At 34.8% G+C, this 26,958-nt stretch overlaps 1 protein-coding gene across 1 annotated transcript in view; it reads right to left on the bottom strand.

The window, feature by feature from the left end:
• Positions 1-316: 316 nt before the first annotated feature.
• RICTOR (RPTOR independent companion of MTOR complex 2) overlaps positions 317-26,958 on the bottom strand; it is an 83,640-nt gene continuing 56,998 nt past the window's right edge. Inside the window, exons 19-38 of the mRNA XM_052670318.1 lie at positions 25,694-25,740; positions 23,793-23,928; positions 23,045-23,244; positions 22,346-22,472; positions 19,665-19,829; positions 19,168-19,244; positions 18,975-19,053; positions 17,431-17,540; positions 17,212-17,299; positions 16,384-16,476; positions 15,436-15,542; positions 14,590-14,819; positions 12,863-13,886; positions 8,662-8,839; positions 7,785-7,869; positions 6,189-6,422; positions 5,623-5,775; positions 4,805-4,928; positions 3,257-3,395; positions 317-3,080 (exon numbers count right to left, since the gene is read on the bottom strand). Coding sequence (XP_052526278.1) covers positions 3,006-3,080; positions 3,257-3,395; positions 4,805-4,928; positions 5,623-5,775; positions 6,189-6,422; positions 7,785-7,869; positions 8,662-8,839; positions 12,863-13,886; positions 14,590-14,819; positions 15,436-15,542; positions 16,384-16,476; positions 17,212-17,299; positions 17,431-17,540; positions 18,975-19,053; positions 19,168-19,244; positions 19,665-19,829; positions 22,346-22,472; positions 23,045-23,244; positions 23,793-23,928; positions 25,694-25,740 — 3,471 coding nt within the window. The 3' untranslated portion in view covers positions 317-3,005. The remainder of the gene's footprint in view (positions 3,081-3,256; positions 3,396-4,804; positions 4,929-5,622; positions 5,776-6,188; positions 6,423-7,784; positions 7,870-8,661; positions 8,840-12,862; positions 13,887-14,589; positions 14,820-15,435; positions 15,543-16,383; positions 16,477-17,211; positions 17,300-17,430; positions 17,541-18,974; positions 19,054-19,167; positions 19,245-19,664; positions 19,830-22,345; positions 22,473-23,044; positions 23,245-23,792; positions 23,929-25,693; positions 25,741-26,958) is intronic.

The raw sequence follows: 26,958 nt of genomic DNA, 5'->3' as shown, positions 1-26,958 counted from the left end.
CCTTTTCACTGGCTACCAAAGATGACCAAGAAAGTGAGTCAGATAATTTAGAAGGCTACATTGCCCTGGTTTCATAGTCAGGCTCTCCCTCCCACGAAGGCTTCCACCTCAGACCTGTTCTGAGTATTTCCTATGTGAGCACACTTCAGCAGTCACGAGTTTCCTTTGCCACAGCAAACTGAATCTGTGTCAATGAGCGCTGTCTGCTTTACCATTTGTTTGACTGTATTCCAACCATGAGTGGGTCTGTCAGCTTCCCTTCCTACCCCTTCTAGGAAAAATAGAAGGATTCTTTATTAGGTTTAATAGACACACCTTTTTTTTTTTTTTTTTTTTTTTTTAATTTACCACAGCTTTCTTTTGAAGTTTTATCATGATGCAAATAAAGCCCCAAAATAAGAACTTTAAAAGGGATATCTAAAACAAACAAACAATAAAAAAAAGCAACTGATAGAATTAGAAATTCACAGTTTATAACTAGGTATCAGTATCCCTTCATTTGCCAATTAAAACGAAACACTAGTATGAGCTTAATGTAAATTAATTCTAGAAATGTATGTTATGTACAGACTTTACAACCTTTATGCTTACTTGTTGAAATCTACTGACACACACACTTTTAGAAAAAAATCATTTTAACTAAATTTGCAGCAATAATACAGACATCAAGTTTCTGTAGTCTTGGATCCCCATTACAAGCAAGTATATTAGGAAATTTAAGATTCTAAATCTTTCAAAAGTATACTGACATTGCTTTGCTTACCTTTTTCTATAATCAGAGGCCTTTCTATTGCGCTTTCTACTTTAAGTGCTATGTATTAAGCTGGTAACAAATGAACACGTGTGTTTTATTTAAATACAGGTGATAAAACTTGTTTATTTTGCTTTAACTGAAAAAAAAAAAAAACAAAAACATGGAGTTGTTTGATGTAACCCCATCTAGTTGCTAAAACAAATCTCTTGTACTCTAGCCTAACTGAGGTAGTGTTTGAAACTACTGTGTAAGATACACCAGCCCCATTTTTGGGAAAATTACATTACTTCCTTTGGAGTTTACACCACTATTTGGTCTACTGTGGTTGGCATTTTGGTTTTACAGAAGATTTCTTACAACCAGAGAAGTCCATCACTGGTGTGGTATGTTTTCAGAATATTTCAAAACATTTCTTGACACTGATACATTATTTCTGTCACTGACTACCAAATATTTGAATCTGAAGATTTGCCCCTTCTTTCAGTGGGAACTCATGAGAAGAATCTTAGGAACTAGACTTGGCTATGAGCAGCAACTTACAGATCTGCTTTATGAGATCCTGATGGTACACAGTGCATATAAGAACTCAGTGAAGTGATATCTGCAAAGCAGTGCTTATGCAGCAAGATGAAGTTTTCAATAAAAACAAGTAAATTTTAAAATGTCATTAGGATTCATGTTCTACTGCTCACGAGACAACTTACTGAAACCTCCAGTAGCATAGCTAGTAAGAATATGGTTATGAGTATCACTTATCTTATAAATTTCACTTATCTTAAGTATTAATCTGATAATTATAAAAATGGTAAAAGTGAATGGATAAAAATACGTTCTACTTAGTACAGTCCAGCTGAATTATTCACCTATATCAAAATCAAAGGGTAACCCCTTCTATTACAGTCATTCTAACAAAGGTGGCCATGCTACTGTATATATACACATTTGCATATATTTATATTACCCTTGTATGAAGGCTTCTGACTTTTTAGATGCATTATAAAAGTGATGGGACTCCTATATTTTTCTTCTCCATTAGGATTGCACTTTTTACTTTAGAAACTTCACCAGTTTGATAGAGGCATGTGTTTTCCTCATTAACAGTCACTGTATCATATAACTTTCACAAGTCTCAAATACCAATATAAAATTTTAAGTTCTGTTGCTTCAAAGTTTGGTACTTAAGGCTTTTCACTACAATTATTAGCACTGTCTGATGCTTGACCGCTCATCCACTGAAAACTCAATCAAACCTTCGTTTTTATAAAAGGCTGTTCTCATGGAATTTGGAAAACCGCTCATATGCCTTCTCACAAAAGCAGCAATGATTAAATGTCTTCAAGTCTAGTTTACACAATATTCATTTATCTGATACAAATCATGCCTGTTAAAGGTTTTTAGTTAAGAATAAGACCAACATTCACACTATATGAGCATGAGCATAGAAACTGCAAACGCATGCGTATCATTCAGGGAAAACAATTTGACTTCAGCATTTTAACTTTAAATGATTTGCTATTTTTAAATCAAACTGTAGTGAAAATCCTTAAATGGTTCAGATAAGATACATGTATGTAAATGTAATGAAAATGGAGAGATTGCTAATAAAATGACTTACAACTACAGTAACATTAAAATAACTTAAAGGAACCTCAGATTCAGAGGCTTTTCTTTCTGTCTGAAGTTACAAACTCCCCAAGTAGTGTTATAAACAGTACAAAAATCAACAGAAAAGATCTAACATTTATCCCCTGCTGTCCACAATCACAGCACAGCTCCCCATTGCTGGCAACGGAATGCACCCTCATCCAACTCCTGGGGTTTTATAATAGAAAGAAGAAAAAAAAAAAAAAAAAAGCAAGGCATAATTCTGCTTCTCCAGAACAGAATTAGAAGTCAATCATAGGTGTCTCTGTGTGTTGTTCTTTTTTTTTTTTTTTTTTTTTTTTTTTTTTTTTTAAATTTAAGGTAAAAAATGAAATGAAAACTTGTGGAGGTGTTCAGTGCTCGGCTCTTGCATATACTGATAATTACTATTATTAGAACTACATAATATTTAATAAATCCCCAAGGGACTCCATAGACTAGGGCAGTAATTGGTTGAGGAAGAAAAGGTTTTTCAGTTCGTTCTTCAGGTACCAGTAGCTTCTGGAACAGTCTAAAAGATGATGCTCCAAACTTTATTATCTGCTCAATTGAAGGATGTCCGAGAATTCCAGGAAGCCTGTATGCAATTAACTGTGTGAGACAGAGGTCAGGATTCAGCTGATACATCAGTTACTGGTTGCTTTGTTGGTGTTGCTAAAATAGCCTCTGCCTCTTCATGCATCTGGAAGAAGAAGAAGTCAGGTGAAATATTAATGTCATTACAGATTTTACAAGAATTGCAAAAGACATTGCAAAATTGTTTTTAATAAAAATACCTGGAAGCTTTATTATTCAGTGTAATGAAACCTACACCCCACACATTTTGGTTCCTTCCAACCACCTGAACCTTCCTCTTACCTGTAAGAACTGCACATCTTGAAACAACTCCTGAATGAACCTTCTGGATGGGAGTCGAAATGTACAATGTGCTAACAAGTAGGACACCTCAGAATACAGGCATATGTCATCAAATGCTTGAGGATACTTCTCCTTAATTCTGATTAACAGCAAGAAACAAACAAACAAACACAGGTTTTTACAAATACTGAGAGAAGGTTTCCATAATGTTCTTTAAAACTGTACAATTAAATCTTGAGTTTCATAATTAATGAACAAGAACTCTTCAGTAATAGGTATTATAAATTCTGGATCCGATGGACAAAGAAAAATCAGATCAGACAGCATCATGTCTTATAAAATTGGAAGAAACTTGCATTAAAAAAATGAAATAGAATATTCTATACACCTTTCAGAATTGATATATAAGATTACCAAGTCTCTACAACAGATACCGAAAAAGAACTGCAGAGGCATTCACAAGTATTGCTATAAAAAAGTAAATACAGAAAATATAATGTATATCTTATAAATAGGATGACCACTACAGAATTTTCTTTTAGCAGCTGCAAGCCTGTTTTCAACATCAGCAGTCCAGAAGCCTAGTTTCTATCACAGTGTTTAGTCTCTGCATTTATATTCTATATTTTTACCACGACTTTTGAATATGAATTAGCACCAGTAATTGCACTCTTCCTTCAAGCAAATTTGTGTTTCTCAATTAGTTATTTTGCCATTTTGACTACATAACTCAGATTGTAAAAAATAAACACAGCAACTATCTTTTTTTTTTTTTTTTTTTTTAAAGATTGAAGACAAAATGAGTATACAATGAAACATCATTCTCTCTGTACTCAGCACTGATGAGGCTGTGTTCAGTTCTGGGCTCCTCACTACAGAACAGACATCAAGGCCTGGACTGTGTCCAGAGGAAGGGAAATGAAGCTGATGACTGATCTGGAGCACAAATCTTTTGAGAAGTGGCTGAGGAAATTGGGATTGTTATAGTCTGGAGAACAAGAGGCTCAGAGGAGGTTGCAGCAAGACGAGAATTATCCTGCTCTCCCAGGTAATTGCTGACAGGATGAGATACATCAGGGCAGGCTCAGCTTGGACACTAGGAAAAAAATCTTCTCTGTAAAGAGTGGTAATACACTGGAAGAGACTGCTGAGGGAAGTGGTGGAGCCACTATTCAAGAAGCACGTAGACATGGTACTTAGGGACATAGTTCAGTGTGCACAGCAGTGATGGACTGATGGCTGAATTGGATGATCATAGAGGCCTTTTCCAACCATAATGATTCTGTAATTCTATACTGTTGGATTAGTGATTTGAAGAAGAATGCGAAGAGAAAGACAAAAACAGAGTAAAAAATATTAGAAGGTAAATTCTTTGCTTAGCCTTTACACAATGTTCAGCTATCTCCAGTCCACCACAACAGTTTTTGCCTGATGCTATTTTAAGATGCTATCTTAAGAAATAAGATCAAATTTCACCAGACATAAACAATATAAACAGAATATAAACAAGTGAATGTTGATAAAACATCTGAAGTGTATTTAACTTACGTCAGGAGTCCAGTTTCATGGCCCTTAGTTCCCACTGAACTACTCAAATTGATTACTAAACGTAAGACCTCTTTCCGGAGAAGTATTCTGCACACTGGCGTATCATCTGGGATTGATTTTACTCCTGAAAAAAAACAAATGAATCAATCAGCAAGTAAGCACCTTGATTGTGCTGATTTTACATCACGTAAGCCTGTTTTGAAATTCCGTATACACGTACATGCACACACACATACAAACACTTCCATATATATTTTCAATGCTCTTGAATACTCGTCAAAACTTAAATACATTTTTTCAGGAAGCTTTTTTTAAAGGTATACTAGCATTTCAAAAATACGGAGAGACAACTGGAAAAACTGGAAACTAAACACAGACTCAACTGCAGCACTGCATCTATTATTAAAGCATGCTGCTGGGTGAGATAGTACTAAGAAGCTACATTAATTCAAAATAGAAAGTGAATAAAAAACTGAAATGTCTCTCTTTAAAGAAAATCTGTACTTCCTTTAAAGATCTTTTACTTTTTTTCTACAGCATTATGTTAAAAAGAACAAAAAAGTCAACCTGATCACCATGTAAGATAGAGAGATGTTTAACTGCAAAATTCCATACAATCAAAGCAGAATTTTCAAGTACATTTTCCTATCTGACATCATAATGTACAATGCAGCTGCCTTGTTGATAAAGTCATCCAAAAGTGGTTTATTTTAAATAACAGACATAACTTCATTCCAGTACGAAAAAAAAAAAATTCCACAGTACTTAAAATACTGTAAGAGCTATAGCTTCTAATAATACTAAGCTTTCAAACTCACCTAGTACAAGCTCTGTACTCTTGGTGCTGCTGGCTGAACCGTGGGATACTGCATCACTACAGCCTGAAATTCCAGAAAATTTGGAGGAATGCACATCTAAGTGATTGTGTATGGTTTGCCCACACCAGTCAGTATATGGAATGTCTGAGAAATCTGACAGAAACAAAATGTTGCATCTTTGTTACTCATGTTTTTCCTCACCTGATTCTTTTCAATGTTGAATATACAATCCCCCAACACACTTAGTATGGTAACTGCCAGCGTAAAAAAATAAGTTGGAAATTGGATGCTGAATTTTGGACAAATTACATTCAAAATGTTTTAAAATCTTTTACATGTTCAAAAATCTTTTAGAAATATCTAAAAAGCATGCAAACAACTTGTCAGACTAAGGCCCCTAGAAATTGAGAAGACCAATGTCCACAGAAATACCATTAACTGCATAAGAAGTTTATTAGTAAGAATTAATTTCAATAAGAAAAAAACTAAAGACCCATGACTTAAAAATGAATAAAATCCAGCATTCTCATTCAGTTTTATCACACATCCCCATAAGGAACACAGACCTGTACGATTATATGAAGAGTTCACTTTGTTATTAGGCTGATAACCCAAAACTTGAATGCAGACACAATAAAGGCAGTTCTCATCTGTGTGTTCCTGTAATCCAGTATCCTCTGTATTTTCTAAAAACTGAGAGGCATCTGAACGGCTGGTATTCATTATTTCTGTGAGACTGATCTGCTGTCGGAGCATCTGAAAAGGACTTTTGACAGAGTCACTAGTGCCTGATGGAAGACCTGTAGATAAGCAAGTAAAAACCAGTACAACAAGACTGTCAGTTAATACAACACAATTTTAAATAAATTTCTTATTCTAAAGCTAAGGGAGGATCTAATAATTTTTTAGTTTTTATTTTATTATTTTAAACTCCTAAAATCTGTTAAAATTCTAGAAATAAACATCAAGCTTTAGCCGCAGCTTACCAAACATAACACAGCATTGCAAAGGACTGAATTAAATCTCTAAACATACACAAGGCATGCAGTTAATTCCAAAAAGTACATCGATAGAGAAAACTAACACCCTAACACCAATATGTTACAAATTTTCATAACATCCAACAAGATTAATACAATATATCCAAAGTATACGTTGTATATTCACAAATGAAAATAGAAACCATTTTAAGAACCTTGCTCGACATAAAGAAACTAAACTTACTGAAGGAAAAGGACAAAGTCTTTAGAGCTATTCCTTGGATAGAATATATGAACAAGTAAGTTATAAACCAAGTATACTGCAACTTAGCAAACCACTGCAACACTCCTTCAGGAAAATCAGAGTTATACATTACACTACAATCATGAAAGACAAGGAGTAAGTAGGATGTGTTTATCTGTCTCCTCAAGTGCCTGTAATAAGGTTCCAGTAATTGAGAAACAAGACAACAGCTATACTACACTACTCTGGAACCAGTATCTACGTTTTGAACTGTCCTACTGAAACTAAACAAAACAAACAAAAAAAAACCAACACCACATATTGATGCCCTACAGACTTGCAATTGCTCTTGAAAGTGCTTTCCAGAAAAAGTCAGGCATTTGTAAAGCACTGGCAATTCTTTTGTACCATGTCCCATCACCTCCAATGATCAACTGTTACAGAAACATCACAGAAAGATACAATTTACTTCTGAAATAAACACCTACTCCATTTATTAGTTCCTATAAATTCATATATTAAGAGTAAAATTTCCACATAGCATTTATATATATATATAAATATTGTTTTTATATATATAAACATTAGCTTAAATATATATACTTTATACACACACACACATATATGTAAGCTTGAATAGTTTTCTTTTTTAAATGCACTATCACAACCCATCAACAGCTAGCATTAGTTCATCACATTACAATGAACTGGTGGATGTAGTTCATGCTGAAATTACACTACGTTTCTTTGTAGTGGATCAAAAAAAAAAAAAAAAGAATTAATCATCTACTATCCTAAAATCCAGAACATAGCTGTCAATGCTCAACAACTAATAATAACCTTTTCTGTAAACAGACAAAAAAACCAAACCAAACAATTAAACTCAACCAACATAAATAAAAACAAAAACAGGAAGTTACAAAAGAGAAAAAACATACCTCCTGCCTCAGGTGCAAAAACTCTTGCTCCATGGTCATCAAATGGAGGTGTAGTTTTCTTCTGGAAATATGGAGTCTCTTTTACCTGGAACATTCCAGAAATAATCAAATTTTGCACAGTTGAACAATTTTATACCCAAAGAAGAACAGATTTTGTGAAGATAACTACAACAGAAAGACCTAATAAGAGTACTAAAGTCAAGCCAATGAAAGCAAGAAAACAGATTCTGAATAAACACAAAGGCTTATAAAAAAATCACTAAGTGGAAAATACATAGTGATGGCCTGTGAGATGTAGAGATGAACGAGAAGAAGTGAAGCAGCACAGATATACCATAAAGATCATGAAGAAAAGAAAAACAAAGCAATCACACAAAGGAGAACAGAAAAGTAGTACAGGAGATCATGCCTTTGCTTTAGTTATTTCTGATAAAGGAAGGAGGTCTTAAATGCAAAGACTAAGTAAATTAAAGGTAAGAAAGCCACAGATTAATGTTTGACGTAGATCATATCCTCTCTGATAATTACATAACTGATTATTAAACTATGTGAGTTATCAGTATGTTACACTGCAATGTGTTTTAACTAAACAGATAGAAGACAACTGGCAAGACACAGAGACAACCACAGAATCAAAGGAGTTGGAAAGGACCTTTACATATCAAGTCCAATCCCCCACCAAAGCAGTTTCCCTACAGCAGGTTGCAGGCACAGATATCCAAGTCAGTCTTGAATATTTCCATAATACATTCCTTGGATGTGCAACATACTGTTTACCTCCTTTCTGTAGATCTACTGTGCTCTGATGCAAATGTAACAATTCACTACCTTTCATTAAGAAATGCAAATGAACCCATTTATAGCATCACATACATACCTGAAATATTTCATTGATATCCACTGGGAGAGCAAGGCCAATGTAATCATCAGAGCTTCCATACGTAGCATTAGAAACCATGGAACGAACAGAGGAAGAACGCTGAAGTGTGTTTTGGTTAATAGGACTTAATAAATCTTCCTTATCTAACGAAGCATAACTTAAAGCTTTCATGAATCTGTAACAATAAACAAATTGCAGTCTTAGTAAATCTGTCATCCTTGCACATTACAAATAAGAAGGGCTGCAGTCACAAAGACTACCCTAATTTTTCCTTTGTAGAATCCAGAGCTTGTTTCTCCTGTAACTACATATTTGTTTCTGTTCTGCATACTGTCACCGTGCCTTTCTTTGCAGTTCACAGGGAAAAATTTGTGATCTCTTTCGAAGCCCTAGGACATGGACTTGAAAAATAGTTGGATAAAGCTTCTGCTTAATTGGCTGCCAACGCTATAAAAGCACAAGTTTTATTCAACTTAAGTCTGAAAATATACAGCCCAGACACAAATCAGTGCAGATTTCAGCTTTTAAACTGCTAGAAGTCTCATATTTGAGTACATATTTGAGTATTCTGTACACAAAATGTACTGACACAATGATTATTCACAAATTCAAATCTCAGGCAGATTACTGCAAATGCAAAGCCTGGACTTGCTAGGAACCAGAGATGGAACACTTCCTATACTCCAAGGACATCTTCGTGTGGAAGAAGAATTTGCTCAACTGATGAAAGAACAAAGAACAAATGTGAAGCTACACAGTGAGCAGTGCTGACTGTGACGAGCAATCTGAGGAAGAGAGAAATAGGTTGGAAAAATGAGATGGGAGATCAGAGGTTGGAGAACATGCCCTAGTGCTGCTATTAGTCTTGAAGATGAAAATCTCATTTGGCCACCTCTCATTTTATTTATAAAATTCTATTTTATTTCATTTAATTGAAATTATAAACCTATAAATGCTTTCTTCAAATCAAGCAAAAGCAGACTGCCTACACAATGGAATAAAACCTGCTATTCCACAATAACTGCACAAGAGCTTATCTACTACGACAAGACTGCTTCATTCTTTCATCACTGTTCTTCTTCAAAACGAAATTAAAGGAAAAAAAAAATCCACACCTAGAAAGTCGTATTTAGGTTTACGTAAAAAAAAACAGAAAAGGTTAAGAAGATACAAGTACTAAAAAAACTGCCAATTACTATGCAGAGCCGTAAAAAGGATTACATTGCTGCCATGGTTTTGGCTTGTGTAGAGTTAAATGCTTTGGACATTTGATAAAAACATCAATGTTTCAGTTGCTGCTGAGCAGAGCCAAGGACAGCTTCTCACCCTGCCCTGCCAGCAAGGGGCTGAGGCAATGCAGGGTGCTGGAACAGAACAGAACCAGAACAGCTGACTAAACAAGGCAAACAGATGTTCCATACCATACAATGTCACGCTGAGCAATAAAAGCTGAAGGAAAGAAAAAGGAAAAAGGGCTGAGGGAATGTTTGGAGTGATAGCATTCATATTTGTGACAGTTGCTGCACGCGTGGAGCTCTGCTGTCCCGGCAGTGGCTGAATGCCCACCTGCTGATGGGAAGGGGTCAATAAATTCCTCATTGTGCTTTGCTTACACTAGGGCTTCTGCTTTATCTGTGCACTGTCTTTAACTTATCCCTGAACTTCTTGCACTTTTACTTGATTCTCTTCCCATTCCAGTCAGTGAGCATCCATGAGGTGCTGATTTGCCTGATGGTGTAACATCGTAACGGTATCACAGCATAATCAGAAAAACTGTGTTTGTTCACCAGAATCAATGCCTTATTTAACACACATACGTTACTACATTAGACTGAAAGAGATTGCGTGTAGCGATCAAGAAATTGTCCACACGAGCACAGCTTGATTAAGGAGACCTGGTATGAAAATAAAACCCAATGCTATTTATCATTCAAACATAGCCAAGAGTGGCGGAGAGACTTTTGAGGTAAGAGCTTCAAGAGTAAGAAGCTTCAAGCGTGGCAATGTGTTCTGAACATCAAAAGACACACATTTCTCAGGAACAGTTTTTCTTAGATGGCTGCAGATTATTACACATCAGGAGCTAGTGTGTCGTGAACATTTGATTTTTTGAAACGGACTTTCTGTCCTGGAAATTGTTTCCTGTAATTGTTGCAGGTCTTTGGTTGTTGCTGTTGTTTAGGTGGACAACTGAGCTGCTAAGGATTGTAAGACTGTAACAAATTTACACTGAAATCAAAACAAACCATTGTGTTTTGATCACGTGAAGTTTATGTAATGGCCAAGTGAATGAAAGACTATGAGGACATCGCTACTCTTCCTATACTGACAACTACTGACGAATTCTTACAAATGCTAAATACAGTATATGGCAGAACTGCACTAAGTCTCAAGCCATACTTGAAAACCCAAATTAGTTAACAATTGCAGATTTTATTTCACAATAAAATGTTCTATAATTGCTTTCAGTTTAAAATTACAAAAAAGTATAAACTGTAATTATTTGCCTTTGCTTATCCTGGCAAATCGTGCATGTAGGTAATAGCAGGAGAGCACAGCAGGAGTTGAGATAAACACCTTAATATTTCTTATTTGTCTTTAAAGATTGAGGTGGAAAATTTGTATACATTATTTTGCGAGGCTAAAGAAATAAGCTTGTTGACCTTTTGACAGAACCAACCAGCTAAAAAGATCACCAAAGTCAAATGACTGCTTCTTGGCCTTGGAAGACAAACAGGACAGAATATCTCTTCCCATTTTACTTAAAGAGAAGTTCAGGACAGTTTATTTAACTGGAAGCAGTAACATATGCAGAAATTGAATAGACCAACCTCTCTAATCAATTATATCAGTAACCAAGACGATCCAACAACCTTTCATAATATGCCACTCTAGTTTTCAACTTTCTTAGATGAGCACTTCAATCACTGCAGTTCTATGTTAGGAATACTGTTAAGTATTACATTTCATGCCGAGTCTCAAGATGGAAGTCCACCTCAGCAAGGCTCACTTTGCAGATCAAATGCATGAATGCAAGGAATGGTGCAGCATGACCACAGCAACAACAGAATTTGTTAAGCCACTGATACTGCACTGACTTGTTCCTATTTTACACAGGATGCCAGTAACAGAGCAAAGAACAGCACTTTCTGTTTGCCAGGATGGCACATCTTAACTACTGAATCATCCTCAGAATCATACTCAGTTTACTTCTAACTTAAATGATCAAAGGTAACAAAACCCTTCTATGACATTTCTGCAGAATCTTCTGAAAATATCAACATATTAATATTATTCTTAATCAAGACGAAAATTAACAGTAACAAGCAGATGTAATTTACACACAGCTGGTTGTGTGGAATGTAATTGCAATTCTGTGCAATCAGGAGGTGACTAATATAACTTCCCCCATTTCATTCCTGTGAGAAAGGATGTTTAGGAAAAGTAAATGATAGAACGTGTATTTTTCCTTCCAATGATTACTTCAAAATCCAACCCATTAGTTAAAACAGATCTTAAAGGACAAAAATTTGAGAAGCAGAAAGTTGTTAAGCACTGACTGTAGCTGTTGGAAACAGTGTCAATGTTATGAGTTAGATATCTTATATAACCAATTCGTTTTCAGAACATCTAATATCATCCAAAATCAAAGGAGATAACATTACAGTCTAAAAACAAGCCCAATGAGTAAAATCTTTCCTCTGTTCTGCACACTAACATCACTGGCAACAGTATTTCACCTCTGGCCTCAATGTCACAATGAACTTGAGTATGTTGTATTGGCAGGACATGCTGTCCTAAAACCTTACCAAGTGACATTAAGAAAATTATCTTCTGAAATACAGCTCTGACTGCATAGGCAATGTTATGCAACTGCAACTTCAAACAAGTCATGTAATTGCATTTAAATCATGACAGTCAAACAGAAAACAAGAATGATGGAAGAAAACTCCTTTGTTACCAACAGCATTTAAAAGAGTGAGACAGCTGTGAAAGTTGGGCTTCCCTTAGAGCACTTACAAATATAAAACTTCTCATTAGCTTACTGCACTCCTAATATCAGCACTAAAGTATGCTAAAGGATGCTATAGCAACTGTCACTTTCAGATTACTTTGGAAAAAATATCAGAACAACACATTTCTTATTCTATTGCTCTCCCAGCTTTGAAGAAAGAATAAATACAGAATAATTTCTTACCGGCTTGGGGTTAGCCGAGAATCCAGGCTGCCAGACTTCATGGTAATAGTGTCAGTAAAAAGCACGTCCTTTGCTGGAGATGCTAAAGCTTCTGAATGAGACAGTGAAGGATGCATCCTCTGTTGCTGCAAGCGTTTTAGTGTAGCATAACCAAAGGCATCTCGAGAACTTGTGTAGCTGAAATTATAGTCAGCAAGACTTTTTATTGTAGCAAGAGAAGGAGCTTTAAGAGACTGGGCTCTCCGAGGAAGTGTATGAGAAGACCCCGGTGGTACCAGAGACACAGAGTTTGATTTTGAGAGAGGCAGATGGTTAGACTGTGGTGTCGAACAGTGACTAGGTTTAACTGTTTTTGTGCTTACCACAGTACTCAAACTTCCACAGTCAGTGTCTACATTTGTACTGTCCACACCTACAGTCTCCCTTGAAGGGCTAGAACTCATTGAACTTATGCCACTTGTTGTTGTATCCGTATTAAAACTTAAACTACGACTCTTGAAATGTGTTTGTGTAGTACCATCCCCTATTAGCCTTTCTCTGCTTGTGTTTTCTCGGTGAATTTCATTTCCAAGACCTTTCGGCAGCTTCAAATCATTTTCTCCAATACTTGGGGTACTATCAGTATCCTCTTTTGTTGGAAGTAAGCACATGGAAGTTTCTGTTGGTAAAGTCTGAATTTTTGGAACTCTGAAAACAGGGTTGAATTCCTCTCCAGAAGGAAAGTCTAAGGAAGGCTCTGTTACGGTACGATTTCGCCTCAGGCTTGATTTACTGTCAGATGATGTCAGCTTTCCTCCTTTTGGATCACTGCTACTTCTGTGTTTTTTATTAGGTAGAGTAAGAGAGTTTAGAATGCGATTTTTCACAATTCTGCTTGATGAAAAAAAGGGAAAAGGACTACGGTCTTTCTCCTTTGAAGGCCCAGGTCTGTCGTAAAATATTTGTTCTCCATCTTCTGTAATATCTAGGAAAAATGTACTAGTGGAAGTACTACCAAAACGATCATCCTCCATGATGAACATACCTGAAATCATGAGAGACTTGTTGATGAAAAAGGACAATGTGCATCAAGTAAGTCATGAAAAAACAAGTTCCTGAACAAAGCTAAAATTGTTGCGTATGTGGCTTATCGTTATGTTCAACTGAACCTTTTTTTCTTCAGAACTTAGTACGGTGAATTAACTAACTTCAGGAACACCCATGCTAAAATTTTCTTTGTTTTAAAAGAAAAGCCATGCTATCTTACTTCAGTGCATACATCCAGCTACTAAGATTACAAGTGGTACACTCCTTTAATGGCATCTAAATATGGTATATATCTGGATTCAAATTCAAAATATCAGTAACACTATAGACAAAATACAACAATGCTATGTGTGTATCTATTTATTTCTAGATATTCGTTGGAGGAAAAGCAAGTTAATGTACATCTAGAGCATGCGCTTTTCTGTAGGGTACTACATCAAGCTGCCAAGACTTGACTATGAATTACTAGCTTAGCCTAATGTTAAAGTTTCTTACCTCTACATTAAATATAATTCTGAAGTACTACTCTTTTCTTCTCACTTATTTATCTCTCTGAAAGCAGAATCACCTCCATGCTTTCACTCTTCTTCCTTGCTGATATCACTTATAAACTACTTACCTAACATCACCCTTGCAAAAGAGTGAAACAATGAAACATTTGTTTTGCTTTCTGGTTTGATTTTTTTTTTTTTTACACTTACTGGAAGGTGCAGATTCGCTTTCACTGTTATGCCTAGAACTGGTGGACTCAGAGTTTAAGCTAAGAGTGCTGGGTATAGAAGAAAGTTCATTGCAGAGCTGCTCCATGTCATCAGGAACCACCGGCCAAGGCTGTCTACGACTATGTCTTACTGCATCCCAGTTATGATGCTTCAAAATGTCACATCCTTGTTTAGTTTTGGCTATTAGACCAAGCACGTAGACACAGGTTCTGTATTTAATACATACATAGAGAAAAAAGCAACAATAGCATCAACTTCAACTAAACCTTTTTTACTTTTTTGTAAGGAAACACTTTCAAAACAATTCAGTAGAAACTTCACAAAGTTTTTGTTCCCAATTTTCATTTGGAAATAAACAGAAAACTAAAAAATGAATTAAAATATCTGAAATTCATTTAAAAAACATCTACCATCCAAAAATAAAACAACTACAACAAAAAACTCAAAGTAGAACATGAACAAAGCTGCACAATTAGGCAAAAGAACATCCTTTCAATGATATTCTCTTTTAAGAATTTGAAAGATGCTGAATATAAATGATGGAATAGTAAAGTGATTCCAGAGAGGACCTATATACGCTTTAACTGCTTTTTAAAAGAGACAGAAAGTACTTTTTTTTTTTTCCCATTTGCCTACTGTTTATACTTTTGAACTTGTATATAATTTTGAGAACTTTCTCAAAATCTGTTATTAATAACCCTTAATAACTGATTTCAAACTGACTTTCAAGTGGCAAAAATACATCTACATGAATGAATCAAGAGTATCTGAGAACCTTCTGCGCCTGTATTCTAAAAATTTTGTTTAATAATTAAATACACGTACCCTCTAACGGAGAGAACCTCACAATGTTGGGCAAGTGCCATTATATCCGGAATTACATTCTCCTCTTGAAGCAAGTTAAGACCCCAGTTTGATGATCCAATGTTACCCTGGAATAAAATGGTTTGTCAAAAAAGTTTTGACTTTGACGTGACCTGCAACACCAGTAAAAAAAAGCCCTCAACACTTTTGTCAGTGGTATGGTTTCTACAAAGGTTTTAGAAAATTTAAGCAGCTTCTCTCTCCTTTTTGATCTTAGTCAAGCAAATCCAGTAAAGGACAATAGGATACAACAACTAAAACTGCTAACAGCTAGCTAGTACACACTCCTCAGGCTACTAATTCTACTACAGCCAGCAGTAAGATCTTAGTTTACTTATTTTACTTGCCCGTTAAATAAGCATTTTTTATATTATTACACATTTGATCATGACTGTTACAAAAGAAAATTTAAGGAAGATAGGAAAGAGGTAAGTGAACAATTAAGGTGATTAAGCAGCTTTAGAATTATAGCTTGGATAGGCAAAGACACTAGGTTTTACTCAGTGTTATCCCCAGTATCAGAGTTGCTAAGACTATATTCACAAACCTCAGCAATGGCAGCAAGCTTTCCTGTAGAAACATTATATTTTGGAACACAGCAGGTTGAAACATCTGATTCCATATTAACACTGTCACCACATGTTGAAATTTATTCTTTTTTTATATGTAAAAACAGTAATAATAGTCAAAGCAATTACAATAAAGCTTAGACAAAACAGACATAGTAAACAAACTTCATGTGATATTCCAGTTATGATATATTAAAAAATCAACTGAGAGGGAAGAAGCACAAATTTTTGAGAAGAATTCATAAACAATGGTTTTAAAGGATTTTGTTCAGTTACTTCAGAATCAAAAGTTGTGAAAGAACCCAAACTGCTGTAAAAAGGTTGTAAATCTGTAACTAACCAAGGCCCAAAGGGCTGCTTTCAGCTGCTTGATTCCTTCCCACTTATCCAGCATTGGGGAACGAACAGTGTAACTCAGATCTGTAACAATACTCTAAAAGAGAAAGAAAGAAGAAAAAATATTCAGTTGAAAATGGGAAGGACATTTCAGTTGAAGAAGTTATCTTACATACTTTTAAATTAGTGCTTTATGTTTGCTAAAACTGCATCTCACTGTGAACAGCTGTAGCCCTGGCATAATAAGCGCAAGTTAAGAGGAATGGTAATGTAGCTAAAAACAATTAATATCACCTCTGAATGAATCAGATTATCTCAGATTTTATAAAGGCAAATTTCTTCCGCTTAATACTCTACAATATAGGCACTCCAAAATTTTTCAAATTTCAACACAATTCATCTCTTTTTTTAAAATTCACTTTAAAAATCATTTCAAACAATAACTAAACAGCTTTTTTAGCATTTCTGAGAATTTCAAGTTAACAGAAAGAACATTTTATTACCTCGCCTCCATGCTTTGATACACATGGAAGGACAGGCACAATTTTGCCACTAAAATAGGCACTAAAATATACTACAACTAGCAATTTGCTTCCCACTGTTTTTTTTTTTTTTTTACTGATCATTTTAAAAAAAATACTGTAAGGAAAGAATTTTACATGAATCTGGATGGAAAGGTTGTCTTCACAAAATTATGGCTCCATAACATTTCAGATTTACAACCTACTTATTTTGTAGTCACTATTTAACTGACATCTCTCAAAACATATTCCTTAAAAAAGGGATGCTGTCCACTAAAATCCTTCAAGCTATAAATCATTACAATTCTCACCTGAGACTCCAATAAATGGCAGCCTGTTTTATGGTGCACCAGTTGGCCATACAGGTGAACTGGCAGGTAGACATGTGGTCGCTGTAATCTGGTGGGAAAAAAAGAAAAAAACAAAACGCTTTCCCAGCAATTTTGAAATTATCTATTACAATAAATTACACTGAAGTGAGTTACGCAATATTTTTTTTTCAGATGAAGATTCTTGTGGACAGTGTTTACCTTTGGTTGCTCCTACGAACATAGTTATCACCATCAACAGGTTTGCGATACGTTGTAAGTGCTTCATTTAGTTGTTCTTCAATCAACTCAACATACTTTAAGTTGTACTCCTAAAAGAAGGCAATGTTTGACATAATACATTTAGGTAGTTTATTTTTTATCGTACGGTACTTTATAAAGAAGAAACATCAGTGCTTGTTAATTAAGGCTGAGTTTCTTTATGATCTGAACATGGTGTTCTCCAAAATAACCATGTTTCACTCATACGACTTCACAGAAAATCAAGAACTGATTCCATAACTATTTCAGAAAAATTGTTAAAAGGAAGGAAAGAAACATTTCACATTTGACTTTAACCTGAAAAATCTAAACAGACCACAGTACATTTCAGTATACCTAATACTGTTTATAAATTAGTCAAAAAATCATTTAACAGCTCATATAATTGTGACTATTAACAAAATGATTAACTACTACCTCAAGAAAATAAACGTAAAAATTGTAAAAACAAAGTAATACATGAATACTACTTTTAGTCTACCAACAATGTATGAATTTTATTGTAAAAGTAATGCCTCTTGTTTATTTTCATGGAAACTACAACATACACAAAGAACACGTTCTCAGCTACAAAATACTATTTTTCAACATAGCCACCACCATTAGCTAATTCCCATTCTGTGGTGTAACAGCTGTGCAAGGCCATGAGGAAAACAGTTTTTCTTTCACATCCCTGCCAACACTGCAGTAACACACCAGCCACTGCTGTGTGTCTCACCATGCTAACATCCAGTGTTTGGTCTCCACAAATGTTCCACAAGTGTGAATGAATGTCAATAGGTGCAATTTTTCCCACATGGACAAGTTCAGTGACACACCTTTGCTTCCTATGTACTTCCATGTCAGATGCCATTTTGACAGACTGCCTCTCTGCTGCCATCTGTTGCAAAGCAACGAAGCACAACAGGACACTGCTGGGAAGACTCAACCTACCTCTACTGCCATATCACCACCACCTACCTGCCTCTGACACTGTGGAACAGCGTAATAAAATAGGAGGCATTACTTTCAGAGCACACTTCAGAGCACACTTTCATATTTTTTTTATTTTGAATGCATCGTGTGTTCCTATCCACTTCCTAACAGCATAGGCTAACTCCATCTTCATGAGTTTTGGACATAACTTTAATTACCTATTATCAGTGTTGACACACATCTTGAAAAGCAGTATTCCTTTCCACATTTCTTATAACAACCTATTTTGGAAAGTCATTACTCTCAGTGTATTAGCTAGAGAAGCAAAACTACATGAAAGCCCTGGCTAAAAGAGTACATATCAACAGAGGAGTTAAACAACTCTAAGACCAAGCTGTCAAGCTTTATCAGCAAATTCTTAAGCCACTGAGGGAATACATGTATTGGCATTAGTAATGCATATGTAAATCTACAATATTTTAAATTACATTTTAGCCCTCTCAGGTGTGTTCTTATACGTTATCTCTTTCTAATTCCAAGTGAACACACATTTTTATTCTTCATATTACCTTTTGCCATTTTTCCATTTGCTTTGTTACGTAACCTCTTTCATTCAGATATGAAAACCCCTTTGGAATGGACAGAAACCTGCAAAGCAACAGCAGACCATCAATACCAAACTTCAATCACATAATATGAATAAAAACCAAATGCTTATGACTTCCACAGTGTGAATTTCAACAGCATACTCAATACATTTACCTCAAGAGTAGAAGCAAACCCTTGTCTCCAAGGTGAGATAGAGCTGGTTTCATTTGGATAAGGGCATGAAGATTGGCCTAAGATAATTAAAAATGTGCAAGTTATATCAGAGCATTATAACATTCTAAAAACTACAATTACAATAACCTGCCAGTAATGATGCTGTGAAGTTTTCATACAAGGAACTATCAAACAGCACTCATTCTTATATCATCCACTTTTGTCATAACATATGTAATTCTTCTAAAAAGACTATAATGATAAAATACATTAAGACTGAGTAAATATTTATAGTAAGCAAAATCTACTTCTTATTGCTATTAACAGTGCAGTTTATAAACCACATGATGAAGAAAAGAGTATTACTAAGACTATCAAGGACAATCAAGAGAGCAAAGCATGAGTAGCTTCCTGAACTTCTCCTCTGTAACTGGAGGGAGGGTAAACAGCATAGAGTTGCTTACCACAGGGAGATGAAAAAGGGAAAAGATGCTCACCTTGTCTTCACATGCCTCATCTAGAATATCAAGTGCCTCAGAAGAAATAGTTTTATTTTTGTCATGTAGCTGGGTCACCAGTAACTCAATCCCCCAGTTACTGAAGAACTCTACATTTGCCCTCAGTAATACTCGTAAGTGTTTTGTTGCATACAGCCTGCAGCTCTGCAAAAGCAAGGAAAATAAATGTTTTTTTGAATGGAAGAAAGATAGTCAATGCCTTTAATGATTTACTTTTTTTACTTCACTTTTGAAAATACATTTTCAATCACCGTATTTTACATAAAATAACTGTACTGACCACCTTATAGTATTAAAACTATAGTCCATTACAGAACTATATTCAAACAATAAATTTGAGCCTGAGATCATAAGTAACTCAGTCACTGTCAAATCTTACTTAACGTCTCTAGTGTTCTTATACTTCCAAGGCTATGATACCTCTAACCTAGTAAATTTTCTATTTGTTAAAATATAGAGGATCTATACTGGGGAGATATGTTAGTATCTGTACTATCAGAGACAAGTGAATCTGTACTATCAGAGACAAGTGAATTGGTCCAGACTGGACACTAAGTAAGTTGTCTTCTGGAACGATCTGTTCTCTTCCTCCTGAAATACTTGGTAAATGGGATTTCACAAAAAACTAAGTATGAACTGTAAGTCTTGTTTCATTATTTCATCTTCAAATACTTGCACATTTTTACTTATTCAATATATATTTATCTTTTTGGTGGAGAGGCTAAGGGCACTCAAGCTGTCCAGTCTGGAGGTGGCCAAGAGGTAACCTCACTGCTCAATCCAGCTCCCTGAGGAAAGGAAATAGGGAGGTGCCAGACTCTCTCCTGAAGACCACTGGCAGGACAGGAATGGCACAGAGCTGTGCCAGGGGAGATTCAGACTGGACATAGCAACAAATTCCAGGGTAACAATGCAACTAGCTTCCTAGAAATCTGGTTGATACGTTATGTCTGCCAGAATTCAAGAAGCATTTTGGTTGGGTAACGCCCTCAGTATAACCTCAGGTTAGCCCCAAAGAGGTCAGGCTGTTGGATTTAGTATTTCCACATCCCTTCTAAGTCTAATCTATACATATTCAGTTAAAGCAAGAAAAAGAGCATCTTTAGCTCATGAAATGAGAAATATTTCATTGATAACATCTCAGAGAAATAGAATTTGAAAGAGAAGAAGCATTATTGGAAATTGTCTTTAACTCTTACAAAGAGCTTTTTATAAATTACGCTCAGTTCCATGCCTTGTTGAATCTAATTTAGAAGCAAGAGACAGCACAAAAACAAAATCACAATCTAATGTATGGACTATAAAAGAGAAATCCTTCCACAGGCATTTGTTTATTTGCTACACAGGCTGTACTCATTCTTTCATGTTCTCATCAGAAATTCTTAAATGGGCAACGTGGAAGAGCATGTAATTGCCTTATTTGAACTGGATGTTTTTAATTAATTGCCTGTCCAAGACAGCAGATTGCTAGTATAGCTAGAATATATATATTCTCCCTATGGTTCTGAAGAGTGAGAAGTATGAAGTGGAACAAGTTTCGATTTCTCCCTATCATGCTCTCTAAATACAAAAGGAGTGCTCTATCTTGGACAGTGTTTCAGAGTTCTACATAATAAAATCCATAAAATGGCAAATACCTCCCCTAACACCTGATAAAGATTTACTTTCAAATTACTCTTCAGTTAATGGAACAACTCACGCAAGCATGTCACTTCAATATTTTCCTTATTCTTTTGAATTATCTTATTCTCCCAGACCAGACTACTCCTTCGAGTTTCTGGATGAGACTTACAGTCTTGCAATTACAAAAGCTCAAAAATATGGCCTATACCACTAAAATACAGTTAATTCAACTGATTCAAAATAATCAAAGAAATCAGACAAAATTGCTAGATCCAAATATTAAGAGATGGTATTGACAACATATGTATACCAGTATTGCCAAACAATACTTCAACAAGTTCACATTTTGCTTTTCAGTCAAGCAGAATTCAGTGAAATTTTCTTCTCAAAACTCCAACAGTTCAGTTACTGCCGTAAGAATGCATGTGCTAGGCACACAGAAAGCAGGAAAAGAGTTTAAGGAAGTTAATTATTGATGTATGAAATTATGTGTGGTTGACAGAATCCATTTCTTCCAGATGAGATAGTCCGTTTTATTTGTGTTTTGCCTCTCTCAGATCAAAAAAAACAAAGTCCATTTGAATTCTAAGAATTCCAAGTAGGCCAGCTAATCAGGAAACAAAATGCTTTTCATTATCCAATGTTCAAGAGATCAATAAAGGAAGTTTCACTATTTAAGGGGTTCAAAAAGTATATTTTCCTTTTTTTTTTCCTAGTATTATCATAGCACGAAGATTCAAGCTCTAATTTTTTCAATATTTCTTAACTTCATTTTCATCAGGTTTGTTCCCCTTGGTATGAACATTTAAAAAATAATTCTCTTCAGGTATGAAATATCTGTTTGAATGACTTTAAGTACTGAGCGCAAATGCAGGAGAAGGTATAAAGTCCATTGTAAATACAAGAGCTACATGAATATGACTTTCATTTTACTAAATACAAAAGCTCTTCTGAATTTATACAACATCTTAAAAATGTTACAATCTTGGATAATAAAGAGGCAAATAGAAAAGGTACATCAATTGAATAGCACTTACATCCGTAGCTGCTGTCAGAATTTTAGACAGGATGACTCTTGCTAAGCCATCTCTGCTGTAATCCAAACTAGAAACAGTCAGTTTTAACAAATGATCTTGGTTCTTCAAAGAACAAAGATTAAGAAGACTGGCAGGAGAAAAAGAAAATATCAGTAATTGAATCCAATAATATCCACTTATTCAATTAACAATTTCAACTTAGCCTTCTGAATAAACCTTTATTTCTATAAATAAAGAATTCAAAGCAGGTTCCTATGAAGTGACTTTAAACTATTCAAACTGTTGAAGGGGGGGAAGAATAAAGCACTAAATGGCAAGAGAAAAAAAAATGCTTTTAAAATGGTTCTGTAGTAGTTTTGTCAGCACATCTAAACTAGTGATTATTACAAAAATAAATGCTTATGAAGAACCGTTAACAATCTTCATTCTAAAACACTGTAAAACCGTATGGATTTCGTTATCTTAAAAAGAAACAACCAAGAAGACAAAATAGAAACAAATCCTTTCACCTCCCCACCACCAAGAGAAATATAAAAAGAAAAAGAAAAAATCCATCCTATAAACATGTGGTTTCTACTTGATGTAATCACAAGAATTTTGAAGTCTCCAGCTTTATAGATAGCAGCCCTCATACACAGTTTACAAGTTCTGTAATGATTATATTTGTGAACACAATTCAAACAGAACAAGAACACTTACCACTGAAACACATTACATTTTTCAAGCATTTTGACTCCATGAGGATGACAAGAAAGAGTACCAAAAAACAGAAAATAGTGTTGACTAAGGGTATTTAGTAGCCCATTATTTTGAAGACTTCGTTCAGGTTTCATTCCTGATGAAGAGTTGAGCCAATTAACAATATCCTTAACCAGCTCCTCCAGATAACCTTGTCCATCCTAAAAAAAACAAAGATTAAAAGCATTTACTAGAAACTGAACTCTTTACTGAAATCTGCCATTTTAAGCTTCTTAAGATGTACAAGCATAATACAGACACAAAATAGAAATGTTGACTGGTAAACAAGTCACACTAAAAAAAAATGTTCCAAACATTTTAGAATCAACTCTGGTTGTTCTAGGAAAAGGACTGTTCAGTGATACTTTCCCTACTTTTCTGACTCAAGGCATAAGCCTTCAATACAGAGGAAAGGACATAAAGGACAAATACATACAGCAAAAACATAAAAATCAACAAAACTAAACAAAAAATCCCCCTAGAATGTAATAATAATAAAAAAATTAAAGAAAATGCATTTAACAACAAACAAACAACTCAGACTTAGGTATCTCCTCCAAGTCTCATCTGGACAATTCAGGATTTTATGTCGTATTTCTTAAGTATGTTGTTCATCTTTGGTTTAATGCTGAAAAGTTTTCTTAAGTTTTTACTCAAATTTAGGGTTTTTCGTTTTATGCATTCTCCCTTGTGAATGAAAATGTCTTACCTCTTCTGATTCAAGAAGAAATTCAGTAAACTGACAACCCACTACAGTGAGCTGCTTAGCCTTGGCATAGTCCAGATCCAGATTGGCATAAAGTTTACTGCTAGGTTTATAGAAATATAACAATCTCCTTACAAACCTATGGAAAGTAAGAAATAACGTGTTATTTTTCTGTAAGAAAAGCAATTCCTAACAGTATAAAATGATGCTGCTATAAAAGGTATTTTATCACTTATTGCTTATTGGCAATACATTTTCAGAAGCCATTAAAAGAGAGTAGCAGGTACAGTACTAGGTCTATCCAAATAATTTCAAAGCTGTCACTGTACTCTGTGTTACAAAGGATTATCTGTCATGACCTAAAAATACGCAAAGGATCTCAAAATCTCTACACTCTTAAAAACTGCAGCTTACTTTTACTTCTTGTTTATGTAATTTAGTCTGCTATAATTTATTCGGTGCCAAGACCAAAAAAAAAAAAAAAAAGTATCTGCAAAGTATCTGCAAATTTGTCCTAATGTTTGTGTGACATGACTTTTCATCAGCTATAATAATTAATGCTACTGTGAAAGATATGTTCTTATGCTCTGTTAGGAAAAGGCTACATTTATTCATTAACAGTATTTTCACTCACCTCACTTAAGCATTTCTGAAGCAAAACAGTGCTAGCAATCCTGCTAGCAAATAGAGACTCACTGTTCAAAAAAACTTCACTTCTGCATTGCAGAAATAAAACTTCAGCAGAGCTTCCCCCTACCATTTATTAGTACAAAAATAAATGCATGTTTGTGCTTTCAAAGATCAATATTCTATCTCAAGGTAGATAAATCAAACATTAAGGAAGTTTATACAGCACTGCCTTTAGTTAAAAAAGGTGAGAGTAGATAACTATCCCAGTTACCAATTACAAATGAAATCTGAGAATTTCATTTTTTTTTTCAAATGAAGGGTAATTTATTACCTATTAGCCATGTATTGTATTAGTACCTACATTTATACATGAGCCTATTATACAAGAGAGCAAATATATAAAAACAGTATATACACAGCATGAACTGTGCATCTGAAATTTGGCAATTTATATTAAAAAAAACTGCAGTTTTCCTTTAATAGTGTTTCTGTCATATTTCCTGGCTAACAGTAAAATATATATATCAAACGTCTTCAAAAATACAAAATTAAAGGAAAAATCCTCAGCAGTGAAACTAGAGCTGTTTAGCAGTTTAATTACTTTTAATTAAACAAGCAACAGCATTTTACAGTCATTAAAACATGTATCTCACAATCCTGTAGAAGTTTTATACTATCTTAACTCCACATTTTCCAATTTTCTCACTGAACTGCAGCCCAACTGCACTGCAAAACGAGGACACAATAGCACTGTCCCATGCAGGCAGGTAGAGATGTGGGTATCATAGACAAGACTGCAGACACACCTTTAGAGAAGCAATATTAGAAAGCCAGCAGACTTGGCAAGTAATCCTTTATCACACAGCACAAACAAGCAACTAGAAACATTCTTCTCTTAGATTTTGATGACAGATGTAATGGTACAACTACACAACCATAGATCTATTTCATCAAAAGTTGTCAATTGTTGCCATGAAACGTTACTGTTTTAAATAACAGAGAGGTAATAAAGTTTAAAATTAAATAGGGTTTTGTAAAACTCGAATGATCCTTGTTAAGTGAATAGCTATATGAAGTATGCACAGAAACTACTAAATCCTAAAGTCCTGCCTGTTTAATGCAAATACTGAAACCTAAATATTCACTGTTTTGCTGCTTATGTCCAGATTAAGTTTTAGAAATGTGACATCTCCAAGGAACAGCTTGTTGAAATTATCAAAGAACAGTTTTTCCAATTCCTTTCTTCAAAGCAAGTCTATATAATTTTTACATACCTGTGCAATTGTTCATCTTTATAGTTCCTTAGATTTACATTTGGCCACTAGAAAAATAGGAAATATAGCATTACATGAAACTTGTACATCAGCTGAATATTAATAACTAATATTTACTTATTTCTTTTGCATTCAGCTAATATTTTGAAGTGTAAGATTCCCTGCTAATGTTAATGCTAATCTAATGTTACCAAACCATAAAACCACCTTATTTTATTGAAAAGGCCATACTTCTTGCCCCAGTAACTATTATATTTTTTCTGGCACAGAAGTGGAAATTGTTGGGTGCATTCTATCTGCAGAAGTCCAAAATTATAATGAAAACAACAAACTATGACATGCTAATGAAAGGTAAATAAGACTGCCTTACTATCTGTTCTGAAAGTAAACAACACATTTCAGTATGCATAACAGTAACTGCTTTTTTTAAAAAATAAATCACTATTAATCTGATTTGTTTTAAAAATTGTCATTCACTTAAATCACCTAGTAATATATTATTTAAATTCACAGAATCATAGAATAACCTGGGTTGAAAGAACCATAATGGTCATCTAGTTTCCAACCCTCTGCTATGTACAGGTTCACCAGCCCCTAGACAAGGCTACCCAGAGACAAATTCCTCTGTCTATACATGAAAGATGTTCTAAAAAGGATTGCAAAAAGTAAATTTTGGTGGATCTTTCTCTTTTTTTCTCTCCTTTCTTTCTTATCTAAGCAACAGAATTATACATTTCCAATGAGTACATTAGTATTAAGACAGCACAATAATTAATGATCAATAAAACTGACTATACTAGTAACACTGGATTCACAGCACCAGACTAAGGGTGCAGACCTGTCAACGGCAAAGTCTTAATTCTTCCATACTGACCACCAGCGCTTCTGTTCTTCTTTTAGCCATCTAAACAGCAAGTTGAGCGAGTAAAAGGCAGAAAGGGACCACATGAGACTGAAGTAGTAAGGTGGTAAGAAAGATGATGCTCCACAGTCATAAGGTTGTGACTGAGAGTGGAAGGAAGGTGTATAGCCATATGTGATAACAAACTCCAAACACTGAAATCTGGATGCAGTTCATTCAGTCTAAAGATGGACTGCTCTGACAAACTATACAACATGAATGTAAATTAAGATAACACTAGCGAGAATTGAAGTGGTTAGAACTTAACCAGAAAGCACTGTGACTACTCATTGTGAAAGAGAGAAGTCCCTAATTTTGAGGCATTTAAATCTGTTTTACTGGAGACTACAAAATACACTGCAGA

Source organism: Tympanuchus pallidicinctus, unplaced genomic scaffold (assembly GCF_026119805.1).
Source record: "Tympanuchus pallidicinctus isolate F22 unplaced genomic scaffold, pur_lepc_1.0 scaffold9, whole genome shotgun sequence".
Classification (NCBI taxonomy): domain Eukaryota; kingdom Metazoa; phylum Chordata; class Aves; order Galliformes; family Phasianidae; genus Tympanuchus; species Tympanuchus pallidicinctus.
Note: the sequence above shows the minus strand (reverse complement) of the source record. Positions and strands in the feature narration are given on the sequence as shown.